The 13,307-nt window shown below is 46.2% G+C and overlaps 1 protein-coding gene and 1 pseudogene across 1 annotated transcript in view; both read right to left on the reverse strand.

Moving 5' to 3' along the window:
* Window positions 1-3,809: 3,809 nt before the first annotated feature.
* The window catches only part of SAP30L (SAP30 like), a gene marked incomplete at its 5' end in the record, with an annotated part of 10,348 nt that continues 850 nt past the window's right edge, over window positions 3,810-13,307 (reverse strand). The window contains 3 exons of the mRNA XM_006165117.1: window positions 3,810-4,056; window positions 7,449-7,547; window positions 9,737-9,859. Coding sequence (XP_006165179.1) covers window positions 3,928-4,056; window positions 7,449-7,547; window positions 9,737-9,859 — 351 coding nt within the window. The remainder of the gene's footprint in view (window positions 4,057-7,448; window positions 7,548-9,736; window positions 9,860-13,307) is intronic.
* On the reverse strand, window positions 6,163-7,112 carry LOC114005435 (mitochondrial import inner membrane translocase subunit TIM14 pseudogene; annotated as a pseudogene).

Genomic DNA, 13,307 nt, shown 5'->3' on the forward strand with positions numbered 1-13,307 from the left:
GAAACTACAGAACAGAGACCAGCCAGAGGTTTACAAAGAGGGCAGGCTTCCCCGGGAGGTAGTGAGTTCTCTGTCCTCAGAGATGTCCAAGCCCAGCCGTTAACCCCTCGGTGAGACAGCAGGCAGCACGTCGGCACCTGTGGGGAGTGGACTGGATGACTTAAAGGCGCTTTCCCAACCTTGGATCTTGTCATACTAAGAACCGAGAGCCTTCGGTTCAACAGGCAGGGCCCCCAGAGGAAGCTGACCTCCTCCTCTCTCCCTTCTACCAGGCGTCCTTATAGGAACTTTAGGTATAAGCCCTCGGCAACCACAGAACCTTTAAACTTCAAGTAAAGCGATGATACTACTTTAAAATCTTCCAGCTGAGATTTTCCCTAAGGGATGTGTGAACATCCATTTTTATGGGGCAAGCACAGGACGAAGGCCTCTCTGTCTGAGGTTGTTTTTCAACAGGCTGATAACCACTGCTCTTCCCCTGCCCCTCCAACAGCTCTGCCAGAACAAGTGAGCATAACTAGGCCGACAGGGTTTCAACAATCTCCCACTAAGAAGTAAGCGGACCGATACTCAGGGCCACAGGCCGTCAGGGCCCCGAAGTGTCTGCTCTAGGTACGCCTTTGAAAAAGATAGAGGCTGTGCCCTGGGATGGTGCCAACACGTAGGTCCTTTGTCACAATAAATTCCTTGTTTCACGTGGTCCCTATGGGGCAGAGACTAAGATGGAAACTACAGAACAGAGACCAGCCAGAGGTTTACAAAGAGGGCAGGCTTCCCCGGGAGGTAGTGAGTTCTCTGTCCTCAGAGATGTCCAAGCCCAGCCGTTAACCCCTCGGTGAGACAGCAGGCAGCACGTCGGCACCTGTGGGGAGTGGACTGGATGACTTAAAGGCGCTTTCCCAACCTTGGATCTTGTCATACTAAGAACCGAGAGCCTTCGGTTCAACAGGCAGGGCCCCCAGAGGAAGTTCTCCTACTCCTCTCTCCCTTCTACCAGGCAGTTGCCCTGCAGAAGATTAAAAAAAAAAAAAAGGGGTCTCACAGAATGAACAGCCGAAATGCCGAGGGTAGACACAACCTTCCTGCTGCAATGATTAATATCTGCTCTCTGAAAAGCCAGCAGTGACTGGCTGTGACAGGGACATCGAACAACTTGGCAGCTGCGTCACACAGTGAGATTCCTTTTCATTTTATACCACCAGTCTTGGAGCTTTTAGTTTTCAATCTTTCGTGAGAGTCAGCTATGATCCTTTTCACATGCTGTTGCCAACCTAAGATTTTGCTCCTTAAAATAAGCAATTTGTTTTTCAAAACTTTAAAATGAAGCAACATGAATGGCAGGATGCTGACATTTCCAAGTGACAAGCTTCAGGACACAGGAAAGAACCATACCATGCTGGAATTGAGGCAGGAGCTGGACTCTGAGGAGAGGACAATGCCAGTTCTGGGTTTCAAAGTCCAGTTTTGCCCATGAGCACCAAGAGGAGAGAAGGCGATTTTGCAATGTCGTGGGGAAGACGCCAAGAGTCCTGGATGGGTGCTGTGACAATGCAGGTGGCCACGATGAACACCGCTTTCCTACAGCCCACTGCGCCCTGAGCCAGGCCCTGTGCATGGAGGCCCTGGCGTCTCCACAGGCCTAGAACACCGCCAGTTTGAAACTGCAGAAGAGCTAAGGCAAGTGGTTTAGCAGTTGGAGGAGAGGAGAGTTCTGCACGTGAGAGTACCCTAAGGTCACAGGGCTCCATCTTCTCTCTCACCCGACCTGTTTTAAAAGGTTGAAAAGACACCCACAACTTCCACCTCCCAGAGCACCTCTCTTTAGAGGAAAGACGACATGGGACTCCAGTGAGCACAGCATCTGGGGAAGGCGAAACATCTCCCCAGGCTTCACTGCGGAACAAAAGCATCGTAGACACACTTGAACAGAGGGACCGTGATGCCACATCTGGTATGGACAGGTACTGCAGTCTCTCCCACGTACTGTTACAGGAATGGGGATATGACCTGCTTGCTCACAATTTTGGTTTCAATACCAGAAAGACACACCTTCCTCCTCAGTAAGATACGGTCAGAGAGTGGGTTAATGATGCCTTAACCTGCAGACCCCGTTTACCCCCAACTCCAGCTCCTGGTGAGCCCTCTTGATGCCTAGGTCAATACCCTTCAGCTGTAGAAGGGAGGCACTCTACCTACACACAGAATCTGAATGACTGGAAACACCCGGAGAGCACCTTGATGTGCAGTCCATAGCTAGGAGGCCCTCGCGGTCCAGAGTATAGTCTATGTACATTCATTTACACATATTTAAAAAGGCTGTAATCTGCAAGGCATGCATCTTGAGCACTGCTGAAAGCTTGGTTGCAATGGAACATACTGTGCTGCGTGTCACGGCCCTGTCCCCTTCTAGTCTGCTCCGCAGAACTGAGACCTTTGCACACTTCGCCACTGCTCAGTGGGCCTCGAGCTCCGACTTCTCTGTGAAGGCGCTCAGATTAAGCCCCATCTGAGACATCCTCTGCCAGGCCAGGCTGGACGCTGCTCCTTTTGTCATTTAAAGCTTTAGAAATAACTAAGAGTTGGAACTGAGTGGGAAAATGATTCCTGCGATTTTAATACACGTTAAAATGGTCAGAAATTAAAACCCAATCCTTTCCTCTCTCACCCTTCTACCTGCCCCTCAACACACGGATTAGAGAATTTTACAACAGAATATTTTTGGATATAAGGCTTTGTTTTCACTGGATACTTTGGCTCTGATATAGAGATATCTGACTTTCTGAATGAAAAGTCAGGCTAATTACTGATATTTAAAACAATTGTTTTGGCAATCTGTCTCCCTCAGAGGGGGCAAACTGCTTCCCGAAATGAGCATTAGATGGCACTGACCTTGGCTGCGTAAACCCATGATCTGCCGCTGACCAGGGCCAAGGCAGCCAAGGCCAGCCAGTCGTTCTGTCCTCCAGCTGAAATCTGAGCGGGAGGCACATGGCCTTTGCCACTTTGTGGCAGCTGTGAACTAAGAATGACTACTTCTACAAACATTGCCCAAACACTAAGTGTTCCTGTCTGACGGAGCATTCACTGCCCGGGAGCCTGGCTGAAGCCATAACACATACTCTCGCCCCACACAGACGGCGCAGGTGTGCACAGGACCACGTCTCCTGTGACGATCTCTGTGCCGGTGTTTCTGGGACCTCAGCACATACAGTTTTGTTCTGCTCTGGGGCCCTCGTAGGACTGGAAAGCTCCTTGTTGGTGTGCCATGGCACCACACTCCAGCAGGTAAGGGGCAAGCAACGGAAACGGCAGAGGTCTCAGTAACAAGAGTGTGAGGCGGACGCTACAAGGCAGCCATTAGTGACAGCTCAGTTTGCCAAAAAACACTGACTGAGTGCCTGCTGTGTCCAAGGCACAGGATGAGGAAGGGGCACCAGGGACAAACTGATTTGCTGAAGAATGACAAAGCTTGCAGTGAAGTGGGACATCTATGTCCCCAGTGGGCAGTGTACAAGTCCAGACATGGGGCTGCTCACGCACCTCTGGCCTCAGTGGCACCTTGCTGCTATTCTGGGGCCGTCTGACATACGGCAGCCTGGTACACAAGGTGCCTGCCAAACTATTTCTTACCCCACGTTTCGGGCAGAAGCGACTTAATGCGCTGTTGAATGCTGTGATACATAGTTCTCCTTTCATTCTTTTTTATGATCCAGTTTTTTTCAGTCCAGTAGTTACCCTAAAAGACAGTCTTTCTATACACATGCTGAATCATGAGAATATAGTTCTCCTGACCAAAAAGATTTACAGTATTCGTCATTCAAACTTTTTTATTTACAATAAAAGTTAACAGTCTTTATGGGCTTAAATGCAGCGGACATCACCTGGGCATTGGCATTACACGTCATTCCTTTAGGGTGTGCTTCCTCCTCACTCGAGCTGCTTGCCACCCTCTGATTTCTGGTCCAGTCTGCTCTTGTTACTCTTCACCATGTAGATGAAGTAGGCGAGGGTCTCTTTTTCATTCACAGGTATATTCCTGAAGTGTCGGCTGACAGTCTACATTGGGGGAGAAACAAAACCAAAGTCCCTTAACCCATGTATAAATTAGGGTCACAGGGGACTAGCAGTAGGCATAATGGCTATGTCGCTGGATTCCCAGGTAGTCAACCATGGTTCAAGTCCCGGACCTGGTGGCTTAAACTCATGCCAGGCGTGTGTGCATGCGTGCCCAAGATCCTGAGAGGAGAATGGAGGAGAAGAGATTACGGTGTGGCCATCTCCCCTGGGGGGTGATTTACTGCTTTCTGTCTCTGTCTCTCTGGTGAGTGCATGCGCCCTATAGCAAAAACCTCTCCAATAAATAAATAAATAAGGGTCACAAATTCTTAACTGTGTGAAGAGAGAAAACAGAGTAGCTCTTAGCACTTGAGGAGGGAATGACGACTACGACTCAGCTTCCTGTAGTGATGCAGAGCTCGGAAGGCCTGACTTCCCAGGCGTTTGGGTGGTCTGCTTCCCAGGTTTCCTACGACACTACCAAGGTGCAGCTCTATCCTAGCTGCAGCCGACCATCATCATGGCATAAGTTCAGGGCCATCCCCATGGCCACTGTGGTTGGCCAGCAGCTACGAAATCGCTTTCTGTCTCTGTCTCTCTGGTGAGTGCATGCGCCCTATAGCAAAAACCTCTCCAATAAATAAATAAATAAGGGTCACAAATTCTTAACTGTGTGAAGAGAGAAAACAGAGTAGCTCTTAGCACTTGAGGAGGGAATGACGACTACGACTCAGCTTCCTGTAGTGATGCAGAGCTCGGAAGGCCTGACTTCCCAGGCGTTTGGGTGGTCTGCTTCCCAGGTTTCCTACGACACTACCAAGGTGCAGCTCTATCCTAGCTGCAGCCGACCATCATCATGGCATAAGTTCAGGGCCATCCCCATGGCCACTGTGGTTGGCCAGCAGCTACGAAATCTCTCTGGCCCTGGAATTGCATAGAAGTTGTTTTTTTCCTCTTATTTATTTTTTATTACATACATGACTAGCCAATTGAACAGATGTAGGTGTCTGGCCCCAAGAATTCCTCTATATAATTGCTTCTTGAAAAATGCATCAGATTTGAAGGAAAACTCATCATTTACTATATAAATTCCTGACACTTTGCTTTGTGAGTCCCGAGAATGCAGGTTTCCTCAGGCCCCACCTCATCCGGTCCCTTCTGTCAGGAGTGAACACTGGCAAATGGGTCCTGTTAGCTTAACATAGGAAAGGCTTGCCTGCCCATAGGCTTCCCCTGGACACTGGTGAAGGAACATGATGTCAGGACCAGCAGATGGCATAATGGTTATGTCGCTGGACTCCCATGTAGTTGACTATGGTTCAAGTCCCAGAGACTTAAAACTCACTCTGTGTGCATGCACGTGTGTGCCCAAGATCTTAAGAGGAGAATGAAGGAGAAGTGATTGCAGCGTGTCCCGGGGGTGATTTCTCGCTTTCTGTCTGTCTCTCTCTGTCCAGTGGTGCACGCTATAACAAAAAACTCTCTCTGAAAAAAAAAAAGAAAAAAATGATGCAATAGGGATAAAGCTCAGAAAAGACCAAAAATCAACCAAGCTGTGAACCTTTACAGAAACCCCCAAATGGATTGAGGTGGCTAGGACAGAAAAAAAAAGAGGGACAGAGAACTAGACATGAACCATGGCTATCTCTGGATGAAAGGATTATTACTATTATTTTCATTTTCTAAAGTTTTTTTTTTTCATCACACAAATTAGTTTTTAATGTATATGATAAAAATTTTTTAAGTCACAATCACGGCTAAATTCCCTATTAAATACAAGGTTCCAAGTAGCTGCTCTGGTTGTATATATCTTGAACTACTTTTCCTCCCAGTAAGTCCCTATGCTAATTCCGTCATAACACTTATTACATATTTTAGTTACTAGTTTGTCAGTCTCCCACTAGTCTACAGGCTCCTTGAGAGCAAGGGCTGTCTTCACTCTGCCTTTAGAAAGTATGCACGGGTATCAAATGATTCACTTAATGAGCAATACGTCTATTCAAATAATAAGCATTTGTCTATAGTTACAGAGAATCGCTAAATATTCTAAACTAATCTTAGTTAATTTAAAATCCTTAAATTTAATCAAACTTATACCAAGACTGGCTTAGCTTATGTTACGTCATTTTTAAAAACTGCAGCTTTGAGATATCTTATTATTAAAAGTTGATACTCATATACATAAACTAATATGAACTTAAAATCATACATTTAATTCATTTCTTTGCTTGACCTTCTAGTAAATCTTTAGCTTCATTGATTCTGGCTGCTATATAAGGAGATCCTCCTTTGTCTGGATGATTTAAAAGCATAATTTGTCGATGAGCATCTCTTTTTCCTTTATTAGCAGCAGGGCTTACACCTAATATTAATGCTGCTTCCTGTTTTGTCATTTGGGTTCAAATCCACCTCTGTAATAGCCACCACTGAAGGCCCGCAACCCCAGCAGCAGCAGTGGTCAGTCCAACTGCTACCACTGTACTGGCCATGGCTCCGGCTCGGCTTCCCTGCCTCCACTGCAAGTGCGGTTCACCCCAGCCCAGAGGCTGCAGCCACCAACTCACGCCTTTTCACCGGAAAGCAATGCAACCCAGCCACGACCTCCAAGCCCCAACCCTGGAGCCCAAACCCTGAGCCCAGGTGCTCTACAAATTGCGGCAGTACAACAAATTCTCTACAATAGAGAGATAAACATGTTAAGAAAAGAATGAGAGATTGATTGCCCATGCAAATGCCAAAGGCAGAAGTATCAAGTCAGGCAGGCAATAGATTTTATAAATGGCCAACAGAATACTTTTCTCCCTTCAAACTGTTAAAAACTCAAGACAGGAGAACACTTTCTTGGGTACCCTTCATTATAATGAATACTCCCATATTCAAACAAACAAACAAAACAATGACTCAAGGACTTAGAATGAGGTTCCTGAGATTCCAGACTCAATTTTGTTGCCACTTTGTTGTGTGAATTTAAGTAAGACTGTTCCTCTCTCTGTGCTATGGCTTCTTTTCTGGAAATGCGGGCCTTTCCTGGTCTAAAGGTCACCATTAGATACACAATGCTGGCTCTTTTTAAAAATTTGCTATAGGGCACATGTGCTTACCTGAAAGAGACAGAGAGGGAGGGAAGGAGAGAAAGGGAGGGGGAGGGAGAGGGAGAGGGAGGGAGGGAGAAGGAGAGCCAGAGGAGATGGCCACGTTGTAATCCCTTCTCTTCTATTTCTCCCCATTTTTGAATTTTGGACAGGCACGCACATGCCTAACTTGTTTCTCAAGGTACCGGGTCTGGGACCTGAACCACACAGTCAGCCTTGTGGGATCCAGCTGCCTTAGCCACCACGTCACTGATTGGTCCCTGGCTGTCTCTTTTGAAGAGGATAATTCTGTCTACCTACTTCTGCTAACTGGGCCTTATTGAAGCCTGGTCTGGTCTGTAATTTGTAGTGTCGTTTATAACGTCGCAGAGTGTTCACCTGCAGCTGGAACAGATCGACCTAGAGAGAAGAGGAGAAACACATTATGCGTCACCTGCGCAGCCAGGCCTCATCCAGAGCCCACTATGTGCCTAGCACTACCCTAGATAGGGGTGGGGATAGGGAGGGTTACACAAGAAGTCTCAGAAATGGTCCAGGAGGACCAGTAACTGGCTAGGAGGATAAAAATAACAATGGAAAGAGTTCTGGCAGGGGTGGGCTGATCCCAGAAGGCCAGTGGAGGAGGGAAAGCTTAAACTAAGGAGGGGTGAGGTCGAGAAAGGCAGTGAGAAGTAGAGTGGGAAATGAAGGTGAAGACCAGCGAGCGTGGAAAGCTGGGAGGTGAAGAGCTGGGCTCGGGGGTCACAGGTGACTGTGGTGGTTTAAGAGGTGAGGCCAGATGGCAGCGTGACTTGAAAAGCAGGAAAAGCGATCACAGATGGCGGAGGGTAACATTTCAGGAAGCTGGAGCTGGTGGTGGTGTGAAGGAAAGGCTTACTGGGTTGGGAGAGAGGGAGAGGCTGAGCCATGATCCAGAAATGAGATGATGACGTTGAGCTCTCGAGGGATGGCGATGCTAGCGGGGAACGCCGAGGATGGAGCGTGAAGGCGAAACCCAGAGACATCCTCAGGGGAGACACGGCAGAATTAGGCAGCACAAAGGGAGGGGGCACGAAGGACAGTGGGAAGAACGGCTTGTTCTCAAGTAGTTATTTCCTAGGCTCAGCCTTCAGGTATTAGAACCCTAGACAACCCTCCAGAGAAAGCTCAAAGGCTACTATGGTGAATGTACAATCAGCAGGTTAGGGTCAGGGTCTCTGCAGATGACTGAATAACAGAGGGGAAGGGACCCCCCCTTTTTGGTTTTCTAACACAGGAAGAGAGGAAAGCTGCACAGTCATGAAATATTGAAGGCCCAGAAAGTTGGGCTGCCTTTACCTGCCTCTAAAAGAGATGTTCTTGCTTCAGGCAGGTGGCGAGCACTTAAAAACAAAATGAATGATCAATATAATGGACCAAAGTCCTTCGTTCTTTTCAAAACATTCCTCAAACCTTTTTCTTTTCTTTCTTTTTTTTTTTTGGGGGGGGGAAACATTTAGAAATTGAATACATCATTTCTTTATAAAATAATGCAAAAAGCAACAGAAAGGTACTGTGAACCAATGCTGGAAAAGGGGACACAGGGAGGGGCAGAGGGAAAGGGCCAGATTTGTAAAGGTTTCCTCACATCTGCAGACAAAGGCCCGCCTACTCTTTCTATTCCTACGCAGTCATTTTCACTCTGAGTGCTAACAGGCGGATGCCTTATGAAATATTCATGTGTCAAATATTCAATGTACACTATAAACGGTTCTTCTTTTGCTGAGTCTTAAGTGAAAACAATTTAGATAGAAAGAAAATCCAATATTCCTGCCCAGAGCCTCACTTAATAGATACTAGCATCTTGAAAGAAAGGTGGCCTTCCTGTTTGAGACATCCAGATTTCGTGGTCTGGTGCAGTGGTCCTCAGTACTGGACATTTGGCAATGTCTGGAGACATTTTCACTGTCACGACTCGGGGTGGTGTGACTAGCATGGCGTGAGTAGAGTCTAGGGAAGCTGCTAACCATCATCCTACAATGCACAGGACAGCCCCCACCACAGAGAACTGTCTGGACCCAGGCAGGGCTAGAGCTGAGAAACTGGTCCAGTCTAAGTGACTTGGGAACGGATCCTTGGGATAAGCCTGGACCAGGAGCCAGGGAATCAGAGTAGCAGAGAATCCAAGCTGGTTTGAACTGACAATTTACAGTTTCATTTTACAGATCAGAAAATAGAGAAGAGACTTTCTCCAGACTCAAACTTCAAATGCAAAAATGAAGTTTTTTAAAAAATGTTGATACTGTGGTTGTATTTAAGCATACATCAGGGGCTTTTTGAAATGGCCTACCGGAAAGGTCACTAGACCAGAGCTTCCAAACTTTGTATGTGACCTCGGGTCTCTGTGCCAGTCTGTAAAATGATGCGTGATCAGTTGATTTTTAAGCTGTCAGCTCTCAGAGTCAATGTTACTATGATTCCATGATTCACTTTTTATATAAACCACAGCAAAACAAAAGGGATTAAAATTACTTCTTGGCACAAAAAGCAGATCAAGCCAAAGGCAAGGATCAGATTAGAATCTATTCTTCCAGCTTTCTCAAGCTGATTTTTTTCTTTTTGTCCTTTACCTCAGGAATGTCAGTGTCATGCTCAGGAGAATCTCCACCATCGTCACTTGTCTTCCTCTTCCTTTTATTTCGTACACTCTGGATAAAATTTTTGTGGAAATCGCAAATATATAGGTGTCTTACCTGATGGAAAGGAAATTAAAGTCAGAGTTGCCGGTTTCATGGAAATAACAGATAATTGTCAAATTATGGGGTTTATCTTCTTTATAAGTCATTGGAGAGGAAGAACAAGACGTAGGCCATACTTTCTAGAAGTTTTCTACTGAAGTGAAGAACCAGAATTACACAAAGAGAATGCTGACACCATACTGGGTAATGTGTTACAAACCAAGTCTAACTAAACATGAAGACAGTAGGTGGTATGGATTCAGGGGAGGATCGCTGCAACTGAGGTGGTCAAGATGGAGGCCCCTGACTGGAAGGGAGGATTTGCAGCAGGCAGGAACAGTCTCACCTCTGTCGCTTCAATCCAGTGAGGCGACAGAGGTGAGTGAGGAGTCTGGGGTGTGCAGCGTCAGGTGGGTGGCAGTGACTGCTCGTGCAGAAGCATGTCGAGAAATTCGGAGGCTGTAGGAGTTCTTAGGTGTTCCTTCAGGTAAGACAGAGTCCCTCAAGGTGTCTGAGCAGGGAGAGAGGTGACATTGTCAGAATATTTCTAGGAGTTCCACAGGAAAGCAGGAAAAAAGGGACTGTGATAATGACATATGGGACACCCTATTTTTATGCCAACAATAGCTACTATTGCAGGATGGCAGCTCTCTGAAACATTTTATGTCCATGTATCAGTTTCTCATCCTTTCATGACCTTGCATGTGACCCACAGAGAGAAGCAGAAAGAGATGTAGCAATTCTCTCAAGGTGAAACCACCAGGAAGGAGCTGGCTACTGCTGTGGAGGTTCTCACCCAGGCTGCAGGTGCCCAGTAAGGGAGGGCCATGGTACTGAGCAGCAGGGAACGTGTTTTTCTTTAAGAATTAAGTACCAGGGTTGGCTGGAGAAACCAATCAAAACCTCACAGAACCCAAATGCCTGTGTGAGTGACTTGGAGCTGTTGATACTCAAACAGATGTTGCACAAATGTTTGGAGAGATTTCTGAATTTGAGTTTATTCCTTAAACCCTTAAAAGTTGACAGAAAACCAGCAATGATTAACTCGGGCTTCCTCTTGGAGAAAATAATAAAAACTGTTTATGCAGATGAATTATCACTTTCATGCGGTTGGATTAGTGAGTCAAGAGTTAGTTTTAAGTTTATACTGTGATGGTGTCTAGCAGGCAGCAGGTTCTCAATAGATTCTGATACAACAGCAGGAGCAGTTCAGTCCTCTACTTCTAAAAGCCACCACTTACAGGGCTAAACTGGGACAGCTTGCCAGATGCAACCCTGCCAAAGGACTTTCAGACGTAGCACGTGCCGCTGTTCCCAAGAATCCCCCCTCCTTGGGGTATCTACTACTGCTCGTGCTTTTCTACAGGAAAGAAGCCACTGAAGCAAACTCTCCATCCCTCACAGGAAGTTGGGCCTCCATGCCTGGTCAGCCAGCATGCAAACTCTGACTAAGCGGCTCCTTGAGTTTGTGGAGTGACAAACTTGGTAAGCAACAGACAGAATAGGTGGTTTCCTAAAGTTCTGGCTGGGAGAGTTTAGGTCAGGACACTTGCATAACGGAATCCTAGGTGGAAGAGAATTTAGCACTCACTAGAGTATCCCCCGCCAGCCCCAGTTCATTTTTAGAGAGGTACACCGAAGCCACCCTGAGTAGGGACATGACCTGGCCAAAGTTAAACTGGTCTCTTTTTTAAATTTTTAAAGAAAATTTTGCTATAAGGCGCATGTGCTTGACAGAGAGAGACAGAGAAAATGAGACCCCCCCCTGAAGATGGTCACACTGCAACCCCTTCTCCCCCATTCTCCTCCTGGGGTCTGGGGCATGCACACACACATACACATGCCTTTTATGTTTTTCAAGCCTCCAAGTTCACCTGAACTGCACAGTTGGCATTTGGGATCCAGCCACCTAACCATCCCACCACTAGCGGGACCAGTCAGGTGTCCCAGTCCCTGGTACACGACTTTTCCTATCCCCTATTTTCCTCTACACTGTTCTCCATTTCTACTTTTCTCCAAAAAATAAAAAGCAGGAATCTGTCAACTGGAAGAATTTTTGCAAGTATACTTTATCTTAATAAATCACAGACTACTGCCCAATGCCTATATAACATGACTTAAATGCTTGAGTTGCACTTTTGGTGCTGTTACTTAAAACCGTTCTCTCTAAATCCTTTTACAAGATAAATAGTTACTGCTTTTCCTAAATCATCTATAAGTACATGCTTGTTTTCTGAAAGTTCAGAGCTCAGTGGTCTTTAAGGGCGAGGTAGGGGCAGAAAGACCTAATCAATAGCGATTTTTCTTTTTCCCACTTCACTTTCTGCAATAGGTAAAAATTCTTGTAGCACAGCAGTTACTTGGAATTGAATTCCTACCCAAGCCAGTGAGAATGAAATAGAATCCCTTTCAGAAATAATGACCCTACACCACCTTGAAATAAATTGTGAGTGATCCCACCTCAACACCCTACTCTTTCAGAAGCATCACCTTTGCGGAACACTAGTGTTAGGCTCCGGCTGTTTCTCTTCTAGAAGTGCGTGTGGAATGATCAAGATAGCTTAACACAGGTTTTCCAGTAGGATCTATGGGTAACCAGAGCCTCACCTTAGCAGCCAAATCATCCAGGGGTGAAGGTATCCAAGAGTTTAAAGGGACTATAAATTTATCTTTTTAAGGTTTGTAAACATAAAAGCTTGTAAACGTAAAAGCTTCTAACCGAAGACACAGAAGGTAGACAATGTCACTGAGGGGGTGAAGTCCTTGCTGTCTGGTCACTCCAGCATATGAACTAGGGATCACCTTGGAGGCTAGCCAGTTGTTTGCTCTCAAATGAATTTATTCATTCATTGATATAAATTTGAGTAAGAAGGCCATTAACTCACCCCCCTCCCCAACTATTTGAAAATAGCACCTGTTCTACATCAGGCTCTTGCATGGGACTTGGAAGTAAAGCGGAGAACTTGACCCACCTCTTAGGCGCACTGTGTGTATCTGGCCCCATCACTCCCTATCTCTGGGTCTCAGTTTCATCTGCAAAATCGGAAGGGGGAAAAAGCAGCTCCCTTTCAGTTTAAGAAGCAGATCTCTGACTTCCCCCAGCTGTGGAGAAATTTGGGTCCTAAAAGAGAAAGGATGCTAACCACCTAAGCTCTTAGCTGGTCTATCTGAATATTAAATAACCCCTTAACTCATTTCCAATTCCTACTGATGAAGCAGTCACTTAAGGCTTGCAGCAACAGATGTCAAACTAGAAAGTTCTTAATTGGTTGACAATAGGCACATCGCTAGAATTGTTAACTAGAAGTGGTGAAATCACACAGGAAAAGTTTCCTATAATTAGGCACAAAGCACAGGGTAATCCTACTGAAATTGAAATCTCTGACCCTCCTACCCCTGAATTTCTAAAGAAACTATCCCTATCATACCCCCCCCCCCCAGCCGCCCACTCACCAACCCAACC

This window comes from Tupaia chinensis, unplaced genomic scaffold (genome assembly GCF_000334495.1).
Source record: "Tupaia chinensis unplaced genomic scaffold, TupChi_1.0 Scaffold143796_1, whole genome shotgun sequence".
Lineage (NCBI taxonomy): Eukaryota > Metazoa > Chordata > Mammalia > Scandentia > Tupaiidae > Tupaia > Tupaia belangeri.